Here is a 13106-nt window from a genome sequence, read left to right as displayed (position 1 = left end):
TCATGCAAAAATACATTATCTTTTCATGCAAAAATATAAAATATACTGTCACAGAGTAAAAAGAGTCAATAGAAACTTCAGCATAGAGCCAAAACAAATGAGTTCATTATTAGAAAAACAGTATTAATCAGGAGAAAAGTGCTCCAGAAACAATTTATTTTAGACAGTTAGCTTAAAGCTATATAAGCAATCTATTAAGAATATACTGGCTCATCTCAGTTGTAATGTCACTCTCTCATCTGAAAACAAAATGGATACTAAACAAAAAGTTTCTTAAAAATACAGAAGTAAAATATTCTAGAACCTCAATTTAGTATCGTTCTCAGAAGTACACAAAGTAAGTAGTACCATGTCCATAAACAATACTCTATCTAGGAAATCACTTCAAATCCTTCATAGTAGTTGGCAGGATATAAATAAATAGGCATAAGGGTAAGGCAAATTACAATTAAAGTTATTTTCATAATTCTTATCATTATACTTACACTGAGATAGAGTATTCCAAATGAATTTATATTATGCCAACTAGGAAAACATATTTTTTCCCCAGTACATACTTTGTGAATTAAAGATGGCCATAACACTCCCATCAGGAGGTGAAATCTACATCCATTTCCTTTGAAACTGAGTGGGCTCTTTTACTAACAATAAATATGGTGGAATTGATGCTGTGCTAGTTTCCTACCCCAAGCTCTAAAATATTAGCATCTCTACTTCCTTATTCTTGGAATATTCTCTCTTGTAACCCTGAGCCAACATGTGAGAGGTACAATCACACCATTACAGAAACTGATGCAGTTTCTCATGTAGCCTGCCCCTTCACCAGACTCACGGTAGGGACTTCCCCTGTTTGGCCCACTGCACTCAACCTTTTGTGGGAGTGAGCACATGGGTGAGTGCAGATCTAGCTGGCTGCTCCAATTACCAACACAGGAACAAGCTTTGTGTAGGGACCTCAGTCAGACCAGGCACAAGTAAGCAAGTGCAGGACCCAGCCATCCACTCCGGGCATGGACACAGAAGCAAACTCCATGTGGGGTCCACAGCCAGACCAGGTAGTTGACTTGAAGGGAACGTGGCAGTGCCCATGTAAGGGTGCCCACAACCCCAAAGCCCCAGGGGAGTTGTTATAGTGCTCCTTTAGTTCCACTGTATGCAGACGGCAGTGTGTTAGCAGCTCAGTTGGCCCCTGGCCTTGTTGCCTGGGGCAGCTGCCCTCCACCAGCAAGGGCAAAGAGCCAGTGTGACAGCCTTTGTGGGTACCCACACTCAGTGGGTCCCAATCTCTTGTCCAGCATCCAAGAAGAATGAGGTCACAGGGACGGTTAAAAGATGGTGAAGGCAATAATTTTATTGAGCAATGAAAACAGCTCTTGGCAGAGAGGGGAGCTGGAGAGGAGACAGCAAGGGCAGGTTGTCTTCCCCAAAGTCAGGTTGTCTCTTCCTCTACTTACTGAGTCTGGGGTCTTTATAGGCACAGAATGAGGGGTACATGCTGATTGGCTTATGAGTATGCAAAAAAGGTTAACGTGAAGACACCACTCAAAGGTGGGCATGACAGTGTAGAAAATCAATTAGGAAAGGGTAGGTATATATAAAATAGGTGAAGAGTGGGGATCAGTCAGAGGAAAGCACACCAAATAGAAGGCCAAGTTCTCAATCTGGTCCAAAGATTTAACTTGTAGCTTAGGTTTCAGGTTTTAAACTGTCTTCAACATGAAGGTGTGGTTTCACCAGATACCCGTCCTTATCTGCCTAGGCATTTGGCTGCCTCTTGTTCCTATCAAAACCACATGAAGAATACATTAGGGAAGGACACATAATGTGTCCTCAGAATACATTAGAACTACTTTAATTCCTAACCCACAGAATTGTGAGCATAAAATAAATATATTGTTCAGTGGGGGTGGACAGCAACTTCTTATTCAGCAATAAATACACGGATATCAATAAACAAAACTAAAGGTGAACCAGATTACCAACACTGTGGAAATTGCCCTTTAAATGCCATCATCCAGCCTAATAGGAAAGGTAAATCCTGAAAAATGTTTTTTACAATCACAATTAGTATTAATACATACCAGCTCATCTAAAAAAGCTTGCTTATTCTTTCTTTTTAGAATCTGCTGCAGTTGTTCTTCTTTTTGTATAAATAGTCTTCTTTGTTCATTTTCCTGTCGTTCCACTTCTAAAGCTTCTTCCAGTTCTTCTTGTTCTCGAGTCTAAAACAAAAATTTATATATGGCATGGAATAAATTTAGGAGCCAGGAGCAATCATATAACACACTCTGATACTTTCTTTATTGACACTAGTCACTTATTATTTAATAACGTAGCAATTACATGTTGAAGGAAGTAGAATTTATTTTATTTCATGTCAACATGTTACTATTAAAGAGAACAACTATTCTGTTATACCATATTAGTGGAATTTTGCCATACTAAGGTCACTGGGAACATGTTAAGGGAAGTTGAGGGATGATTTTAGAAAGATGACTAGAAGCAGTGAGGTGTACATAAAGATCAATTGGGTTCAAGACTGACAATAGCAGGACTAGTTAGAAGAATATTCAAATAACTCAGATAAGAAATAAGAGCCCGACGTAGTAGATTACGCCTGTAATCCCAGCACTTCGGGAGGCTGAGGTGGAGGGATCACAGAGTCAGGAGTTCGAGACCAACCTGGCCAACATGGTGAAACCCTGTCTCTACTAAAGATGCAAAAAATTAGCCGGGCATGGTGATGCGCACCTGTAATCCCAGCTACTTGGGAGGCTGAAGCAGGAGAATTGCCTGAACCCAGGAGGCAGAGGTTGCAGCGAGCCGAGATTGCACCACTGCATGCCAGCCTGGGTGACAGGGCGAGACTCTGTCTCAAAAAAAAAAAAAGAAAAAGAAATAAGAGTCCTAAATAAACTAACAATCTAATTAGAGTGGAAAGGAGGCTTTAAAAATGATAAAGAGTGATATGATAAAGAGTGATCATCAACAGAATATAAAGACTGACCAAATATGAGCACCTGGATGAATGCTGGCACCATTCACTGAGACAAAGAACATAATAAGAGATGAAACAGACTTTAATTTAAAAACTGTCAAAAGAGACAAGAACATTATATAATAATAAAAGGGTCAACATATAGAAAAATATAACAATTATAAACAACTAAATATAAAAAGCAAACATTGACAACTGAAGGGAGAAATAGACAGCAATATAATAAGAGGAGAAGACTTAATTCACATTCAACACTGCATGGAACTCTCAGAAAGAAGATCAATAAGGAAACAGGAGTCTTAAACAACTTTATAGTTCTGTAGATGTCTGTTATAACAACTAACAGACATATACAGAACATTCTGCTAAACAGCAGCAGAATCACATTCTTCCCAAGCACACACAGAACTTTCTACAGGATAGATCACAAGTTAGGTCACAAAACAAGTCTTAACAAATTTAAGAAGACCGAAATCATACCAAGTATCTTTCCTAACCACAATGGACTAAAACCAGGAGTCAGTAGCAGAAGGAAAACTGGAAAATTCACAAAAATGCACATATGTGAAAATTAAATAATACACTCAAATAATCACTGGGTCAAAGAAGAAATCAAAAAGGAAATTTTAAAATACCTCAGGACAAACACAAACAAAAACACAACATACTAAAACTTAAGGGATACAGAAAAAGCAGTACTAAAAGGAAAATTTCTTGTGATAAACATCTACTTTAAAAGAGAAGAAAGATCTCAAATAACAACCTGACTTTACAACTCAATGAGCTAGAAAAATAACAAACTGAGCTCAAAGTTAGCAGAACAAAGTATTAAAATAAATAACAAAGATTAGAGCAAAAATAAATGAAATAGAAAATAAAAAAGAACAGAAAAAATCAACAAAATTAAGTCTTTTGGAAAGATAAAACTGACAAACTCTTTGCAAGACTATGAAAAAGAAAGAAGACTCAGAATTAGGAATGAAAGAGGAGACATTACATCTGATGCCATAGAAATAAAAGGATCATAAGAGACTACTATGAACAAGTATACACCAACAATTATACAATTCAGTTAATCTAGAAGAAATAGACAGATTCCTAGAAATATACAACCTACCAAGACCAAATTATGAAGAAATAGGAAATCTGAAAACAGATAGAACTAGTATGGACACTGAATCAGTAATCACACCTCCTAACAGAAAAAGCTGTAGTGGTAAATTCTGCTAAACATTTAAGGAACAACTAACATCGATCCTTCTCAAACTTTTCTAAAAAACTGAAGAGGTGGACACTTCCATACTTGTTTTATGAAGCCATCGTTATTACCCTGATACTAAAACCAGACAAAGATACCACAAGAAAAGAAAACTGTGAGCCAATATCCCTGATTAACAAAAATGCAAAAATCCTCAACAAAATACTTGTAAACTAAATCCAACTGAACTTTAAAAGGATCATACAACATAACCAAGTGAGAATTATCCTTGGGATGGAAAGATGATTCAACACACAAAATCAATTAATATACCACATTAACAAAATAAAGAATTAAAATCATATAATCATATCAATACGTGCAGGAAAAGGCTTTGATAAAATGTAACACCCTTTCATGATTGTGGTGGCTCATATCTGTAATCCCAACACTTGGGGTTAATGAAACATGTTACCTACCCATACCTATTTTGCATATATCTTCTGATGTACCCAGAGAAGGTTACTAGGCAAACAGAGTAACATTAATGGCATACTGATGCTCTCAGAAATAAGATACTTTTGGCCAGGTGTGGTAGCTCACACCTATAATTCCCTTTGGGTGGCAGAGGAAGGCACTACCTGAGGTCAGGCGTTCGAGACCAGCCTGGCCAACATGGCGAAACTCCATCTCTACTAAAAATACAAAACTTAGCCGGGTGTGGTGGCATGTGCCTGTAATCCCAGCTACTTGGGAAGCTGAGGTAGCAGAATTGCTTGAACCTAAGAGACAGAGGTTGCAGTGAGCCAAGATCATGCCATTGCACTCCAGCCTGGGTGACAAGAGCAAGACTTGATCTTAAAAAAAAAAAGAAAGAAAGCCAGGCTGGGTATGAATGGAATGAAAATGTAGTATCAATTCACTGAGAGTGTTACAGCAGGAAAGAAGTGCTGAAGTAAAGCACTATAAGAGTATAAGGAGGAAGTCTCTTCTAAATATGAGATGAAAATATAATCTATGTGGTCCAAATCTACTTGTATCCTTTTCACTGATTATTACAAATTACTGATAAAGTACTGCAAAGTGCTGAAATAAAACACTCTAAGACTATAAGGAGAAAGTCTCTTCTAAATACAAGATGAAAATATAAGCTATGTGATCCAAATATACTTATATCCTTTTCATTGATTATTACAAAATCCTGATAAAGTACCTCAAATGTAATTAGCTCAGCTTTCCCCTACAACTAGAAAGCCAAACTGTACTATAGAAATTATAGCTAAATTATATAAATTAGACAATGGCTTCTTCACATGCATACAATTCTTTTTTCTTTATAGAATACATTTTAATACATTTCATAATAATGACTCCTGAGATATTTTCAAAATAAACTTCAACATGGGATCAACTAAAACAAATCAAAATCACATATATATCTAGCAATATTACTATTTCAGTAAAACAAAAAAAAGGTAACTGATTGAGAAACCAAAGTTAAGCTTAGTTTACAAATGTATTCCTCTGATCTCATCATGAATTCATTTTAGTTTCTAATAAATAGTGCCTTTGTTTTATCTCCCTCTTGGGAACTCTGTCAATGTCTGTCTGGGTTTGCTCTCTCCTTTAGAGAAATTAATGTTCAAGGATAAAAATGAGCCTCCATTATTTTGTGACCATTGTCCAAATGCTCACTTACCAGAGAATTATACAGGCAAAATTAGCTTTAACAATCACCTACCTTATGGATCCATTTCCTTAAGAAAACACACGCTAACATAATGCTGTCAAAGTGGTTTTTGCTATAGTAATGTGTGCCTGCCTACCTACATTACCTATACAGCATATATTCATATTTCTGGTCTAGATTTCAGCTAAATTTTTAATAAATGTAACTGGTTTAAAGGAGGGTGCCTCATGTGGAAACATTTGTTTCTAAGACAAAAGAAGAAGAAAATACTTAGCAACCAACCAGTTTTAATTTATTCTTCTGAATAACATCTTTGTTTTCCTTTTGATATATCTCCATTTTCTTTTTTGTGTTATCCAAATCCACATTGTTGGTCAAGTTGAAAACTGTATCAGAAAAAAAACAATGAAATGAAAATTTGTTTTAATATAAATCTTGAGTAGATAATAAAAAACAAATACCACAGTGACTCGTTTGTTAGGTTGTTATTCTTTATAGCTCTATTTGTGACCTTTTAATCAGCTACCTATTTTAGAGACTAGCTCTAGTTACGACAACCATGTTTTCCAAACCAAATACAAGGACAGGCTGTCTGACTCGCACAAAATACCTAAATGGCAGGATCACTCCAGAAAATCTAAGATATGTGCTTGCTATACTTACATTAGATCTGATTTTTATAGTCCCCTCTATTGCTTTAAAAGCATACAAAATATTGTTTACATTTTTTAAATATAAAGAGTAAGTCTAGAATCTACAACAATAGAATTTTAAGAAGAAATAAAAAATCATATATTTGTATAATTTATGTCAAACAAAAAACAGGTTTTATTCCCATGCCAGTTGTCTCCAACATGAGTAGGGAAAGGCTTAAACTACTGCCCCTTGTAGTCTAGCTCTAGAAATGCATGAAATAAAAGAGCTGGAACTTTAGAAGAAAAATAAAGGATAAACTGGCACCAAAACTTAGACTAAAAGAATTTCTTAAGAGAACCACTGAGACATGTTTAGATACTACTAAATTTTCTGTAAATTAGAACTCTTTTTATAATTATAAATCAAAATAATTTGAATTATAAATGCCATATTCCCTTTTAATTTTACATATGTAAATCAAAAAGTTACTATAATATTCTGAACAATTAAAAAAAGACCCTCTCGCTCTTTATAAACTCATATGGAAGAATCCGTATCAGTAAGACTCTCCTGTTCCATAATTCAATTCAAGCCTCCTTAGTTTCCCCTGTAATCTTTCTACATCCATTATTAGCCCTTCCACCCCTTCTCCAATTACTTACCAACTGCTTCCTGCTTCTTGTCCTACAAACAAGATGGATCTACCCTAAATAACTGCTCTATCCCTTGGGTTTCTACAGATTCCTTCCCCATCTCTCTCTTTCTTTTAACCAATAACCATCTCAAATAGTTCCTAGGTTTTTGAATTACAGAAACTTATAAGAGTTGAAAAGTAATACTGGAAGACCAACACAGAGCTGCTTGTTTTGTTGAGTAAAACCATCAAACAGACTCAAAACACCAATTTGTTCTATAATTTCATTTTTATCTTCTCAAAAGGCCAACTTATTTCAGAACATCAATTTATCATAATCACTGTTGAATATCCAGGCTCATTTAGGTATAAAGACAAAAGTCTATTCAGTTTTACCCTAGGCAATTTTTAATCTGGAAGAATTGAGAGAAAATGAGAAACAATAACCCTCTAGCTACTTTTCCAGCTTTTTAATATTAAGTGGAAAAGAAAATAAGTCAGAGAATCTGGCTAGGATAAAATGTAGGACGTTCTTCATAAATCACACTCTAGTCCTAACACAAAACAGTCAGAGGGAGGCTCCAGACAAGCAGCACCCTGAAAAAGGTACCTTTGATCCTTAGTTAAAATGGTGATTCCACTATCTTTACCAACCACTGGCAATCTATTTCTTGTATTTAATAGGCCATCTTCTGAGCAACCAAATCCGATGATCTTTCACAATTCTCACCATCCTCAACATCTACCAGATCCAACCCCAGCCTTCCAAGTATCTTGGATCACAGGCGGGCACAACAACGCCTGGCTAATTTTTGTATATTTTAGTAGAGACAGGGTTTCGCCATGTTGGTCAGGCTGGTCTTGAACTCCTGACCTCAAGTGATCCGCCCACCTCAGCCTTCCAAAGTGCTGGGATTACTGGTGTGAGCCACCATGTCCAGCCATTAACCTAGGCTATCTGATTCCAAATCTGAACTTTTACCTACAATGCCTACAAAACTAGTTGTGTCATTTCTCTCAATGCCTGAAAACCACTGCTACCTAGCAGTCCTCTGCATTTGTATGGCCCTACACTTTGCATTTCCATACCAGTGATTAAACTGTTCCCTCTACCCATAGGGCTCATCTCACTACCAACCTCAACCCAGAACAACAGTGAATATCCACATCTGACTCACCCTTCTACACCTATTTTAATCACCAGCTCATCCTTATGAGACACTTTGCAATTACAATCTCTCCATCCCTGAATGCTTACATTATCTAATATCGCTCTGCTAGCACTTACCCACTTTCTACCCTGTATAATTATTTTCAATGTGCACATCTTGTCTGACCTATTAGAATGTTTCTTAAAGGTAGTTTCTAGGTGTGATTCATCTTTATTATCACTTCCACTACTTCTACTGCACTCCTTTTAGAATGGCAAAACTCCAGTCACAACATAAAATGCTGGTGCAGATCTGGAGCAACAAGAACTCTCATTCCTTGCTGGTGGGAATGCAGAATGGTTTAGCCAATTTGGAAGACAGTTTTCCAGTTTCTAACAAAACTAAACATACTCTATCACATGATCTGGCAATCAAGCTCCTAGGTATTAATCCAAATGAGTTAAAAACATATGTCCACACAAAAACTCACACATGAATGGTTACAGCAGCTTTATTAATAATTGCCAAAACTTGGAAGTAACTAAGACATCCTTCGGTAGATCAAAAAAAAATGGAATAATATTCAGCACTAAAAAGAAATCAGCTATAAAGCCAAGAAAAGACACTGAGGAGCTTTAAATGCATATTGCTGAGTGAAAGAAGCCAATCTGAAAAGGCTACATACTGTATAATTCCAACTATGTAATATTCCAGAAAAGTCAAAACTATAAAAACTAAAAAAACAGTGTTTGCCAGGGGTTATGCGTAGATAGGAATAAATACACAGAAAAACATAAGAGGATTTTTAGGACAGTCAAAAATGACTCTGTATGATATAATGATAGATAAACATCATTAAATATTTGTCAAACCCCATAGGGTGAACAGCACCAAAAATGAATACTAGTGTAAACTATACATTTTGTGTGATAATGATATGCCAATGTAGGTTCATTGATTGTAACAATGTACCACTCTGGTGCAGGATGTTGATAGTGGGGGAGGCTGTGCACATGTAGAGGCAAGAGATATATAGGAATTCTGTATTTTCTACTCAGTGTTGCTGTGAATCTAAAACTTCACTAAAAAAAAGTCTACTTAAAAAAAAAAAGTTCCCATCTGGTAAGGGCACAAGAAATGCTTGTCGAATTACCATGAGAAGAAATAAACTAATACCAACATTTATAATTACTTTCATAATTATAGATTTAATTAAAATAACCTTTATAATTACAGATTTGAACATGGCAAAGGAGGAAGGTTCAAAATGACAGGATTAAATAATCTTGGTTTCTTATGGTATGAATCTACTGAAAAGTGGTCAAATTGATATCCCATGTAGAGCTCTACCAGTATGTTCAAAGCAGTTTAAGAAACACTGTTTATTACCAAACTAGACAGTTTACTACTGATTTTCACTTTCCATTAAACAGAACCCAGAAATAGGTAAACTTAAATCCTGAGTGCAATTAATCTGTTTATATACAGTTTCATTTTTTCTTTTTTTTTTTTTTGAGATGGAGTCTCATTCTGTTGCCCATGCTGGAGTGCAGTGGCATGAGATTGGCTCACTGTAAACTCTAGTCCCCTGGTTCAAGCAATTCCCCTGCCTCAGCCTCCCGAGTAGCTGGGATTACAGGTGCTGGCCACAATGCCCAGCTCATTTTTGTATTTTTAGTAGAGATGGGGTTTCACCACATTGGTCAGGCTGGTCTCGAACTCCTGGCCTCAAGTGATCCGCCCACCTTGGCCTCCCAAAGTGCTGGGATTACAGGCATAAGCCACCAGGCCTGGCCACAATGTCTTTCTTTTATGCTTATTAAAAACTTTATGAGTTCTGGATCACTTGTGGCCAGGAGTTTGACACCAGCCTAGTCAACATAGTGAGGTCCCATCTCTACCAAAAAAATAAAATTAAAAACTTAACCAAGTGTGGTGGCACACACCTGTAGTTCTAGTTACTTGGGAGGTTGAGACAGGAAGATCACTTGAGCCCAGGAGTTTGAGTCTACAGTGAGCTATGACGGTACCACTGCACTCCAGCATGGGAGACAGAGTGAGACCCTATCTCTAAAAAATAAATAAATAAATAACAAAGAAAACTTTATGAATTTCAATAAAAGTAAAATAATTTGTTTCATATTTTAATTTAGAAGCAAAGGTAATAGCAACATAATAAATGGAAATCATAATTATAGATAACACAAACATCTTCCTTTAAAAAGTAACAAAAGAACCATAAAAGTGAATTGCTATTTTTAAAAATTTTCAGATGAAGCAGGTCTCATTCATACCCAATGAATCAGGTTGGTATAACAGCCTTGAAGAAAAAGGAATAGAAGCTAATTTTCTATAACAATCATTTGACCCTTTATCTGCTTACTGATTTAGTTCAGATGTTGACCTGCCTTTAGTCAAGTATTAAAAGCAAACAAAAAGCCTATTGTATTTTCTGAAAGATTTAATGTTATTTAAGTACAATTGTGAAGTCTTTTTGACATCCAGAATTTATAATTAAAGCCCTTAGGACTTTCTCACCCTTTTAAAATAAGTATCCTCTGCACCAAAAGAATAATCTGTTCATTATGAAACTAAGAATAAACCTTTGAGATAATCCCTAGAGCCATAAGGAACAAGAATTTTATGTATAGATTGTCATAACCACAGAAAAGAGCCTATTGTAATGCCATAAGAAAGTCCATCTTCATGTGTGCCCTTTCTATTGAAAATTTTTGATATTATTCAAAATTGTAATTTTTTCATTTTTATATTCATGTTTAAAAGATTCATAATTTATACAACAAAATTACCTCAATCCCCAATTTATGAATCCTCAAACACTGACCCTCTGAGGCATCCTACTAATTCTAGTCCTCTTATTCCAGACTTAAACATCTATCTCCAACAGCACCCTTCTACCTATAACATCGAGTTCAAACATCTTTAATATCCTTCAAAATATGGCCCCAACCTACCTTTTTTCTCTCATCTCTAATAATTCCACAGAACTCCATGTTCTAGACTCAGAGAGCAAGAAAATCCTATTATTTACAATTTGGCTCCATCCTTTACTAGCAAGGCAATCTTGGGCACCCAGATGCAAAACAGAAATAAAAATGCCTGTCTCTTAGAGTTTCAAAAATTATATTATATAATGTATGTACAGCTCAGTCTGGAACTTAGTGTCCATTAAATCAACATTTTATACTTCTGACTAACATAGTCAATACAGATATCACAGACATCTAACTAATTATCTTTGAAAGTATGAATAAAACACAAAATAGAAAGCTATTGAAACAAGATTTTAAAAGGAAGTTTTATTTATATGATGACAAACAATGCCATACAACTAAGTGGTGGAGCCACACCCTAACAAAACTTAAAAGATCTAAAACTAAAGTCTTTACTTCATCTCTCATTTCTGCACACACTTCACCCAACAAAACAAAATAATAGAAAATACTGCCTATTCTCCCGTGTTTACCTGATTAACACCATACAACTGCTCAGGGTCAGGTCATAATATTTTATCCTTGCCTACTCTCTCTAACACACTCCCTACATCAAATCAACCACTTAAATATTCTATCTCTAAAATATCCTCTTTATCTGTCCCCACTGTGACTATCTATTCCAAGTCCTCATTATCTATCATCCAAATTACTGTAATGGCCCCTTAAAAAGTCATTTCTCACTCTTGAGTATCGCCTCTTAGTCACAGAATAAAATCTTAACTCACAGCCCAGTTTACAAAGCCCTTCTTTTTTTTTAGTCAACAAATAATAATTATATATATCTATGGGGTACAATATGATGTTATGATACATGTATTCACTGTGGAACTATTTTATCAAGTTAATTAACATATCCATCACTTGACATGCTTTTTTGTAGCAAGAACATTGAAAATCTATTCTTTTAGCAACTTTGAAATATACAATACATTATTATTAACTATGGTCACCATGCTGTGCAATGACCTCAAAAACTTATTCTTCCTATGTAATTGAAATTTCATATCCGTTAGCCAACAAAATAATAAAAACTACTGCCTGGTCTCCAGAGTTTACCTGATTAACTCCATACAACTCCCCTTTTCCCACCCACCACCCATCCCACAGACTCTGGTAACCACCCCATTCTGCTCTCTACTTCTCTAAGTTCAACTTTTTTAGATTCCAGATATAAGTGAGACCATGCCATATTTCTCTTTCTGTGACTGACTTATTTCACTTAGCATAATGTCCTCCAGGTTGATCCATGTTATTGCATATTGCAGAATTATCTTCTTTTTTGAGGCTGAAGTATTCTATTGTGTATATGTACCACATTTTCTTTATCCATTCATCCAAATGATGGACACTTAGACTGATTCCATATCTTAGCTATTGTGAATAGGGCTATAGGTTATAGACCCAGAAGCGGGATTACTAGATCATACGGTAGTTCTATTTTTAGTATTTGAGGAACTTCCATACTGTTCTCCATAATGGTTGTACTGATTTACACTCCCACCGACAGCATGCAAGGGTTCCCTTTTCTCCACATCCTCATCAACACTTATCTCGTCTTTTTGATAATAGTCATTCTAACAGATGTGAAATGATATCTCATTTTGATTTTAATTTGCATTTCTTTGATGATTAGTGGTGTTGAGCACATTTTCATATACCATACATATGTCTTCTTTTGAGAAATGTCTATTCAGGTCCTTTGCCCATTTTCTAATGAAATATTTTCTTGCTACTGGGTTGAGTTCCTTATATATTTTAGAGATTAACCCTTTATCAGATGTC

The 13106-nt window shown here is 35.7% G+C and overlaps 1 protein-coding gene across 2 annotated transcripts in view; it reads right to left on the bottom strand.

Moving 5' to 3' along the window:
- MNAT1 (MNAT1 component of CDK activating kinase) overlaps positions 1-13106 on the bottom strand; it is a 219399-nt gene that overhangs the window by 143092 nt on the left and 63201 nt on the right. For both annotated transcript variants that reach the window (XR_010342055.1, XM_021666681.2), the window contains exons 4-5: positions 6169-6272; positions 2082-2222 (exon numbers count right to left, since the gene is read on the bottom strand). Coding sequence is in view for 1 of the 2 variants with exons in the window: in XM_021666681.2 (XP_021522356.2) it covers positions 2082-2222; positions 6169-6272 (245 nt within the window). In the remaining variant the exon portion in view is untranslated. The remainder of the gene's footprint in view (positions 1-2081; positions 2223-6168; positions 6273-13106) is intronic.

This window comes from Aotus nancymaae, unplaced genomic scaffold, assembly GCF_030222135.1.
Source record: "Aotus nancymaae isolate 86718 unplaced genomic scaffold, 86718_ANA_hifiasm-v0.15.2.pri h1tg000011l, whole genome shotgun sequence".
Classification (NCBI taxonomy): Eukaryota; Metazoa; Chordata; class Mammalia; order Primates; family Aotidae; genus Aotus; species Aotus nancymaae.
The sequence above is the reverse complement of the archived record's forward strand: the minus strand, read 5'-3'. Positions and strand labels throughout refer to the sequence as shown.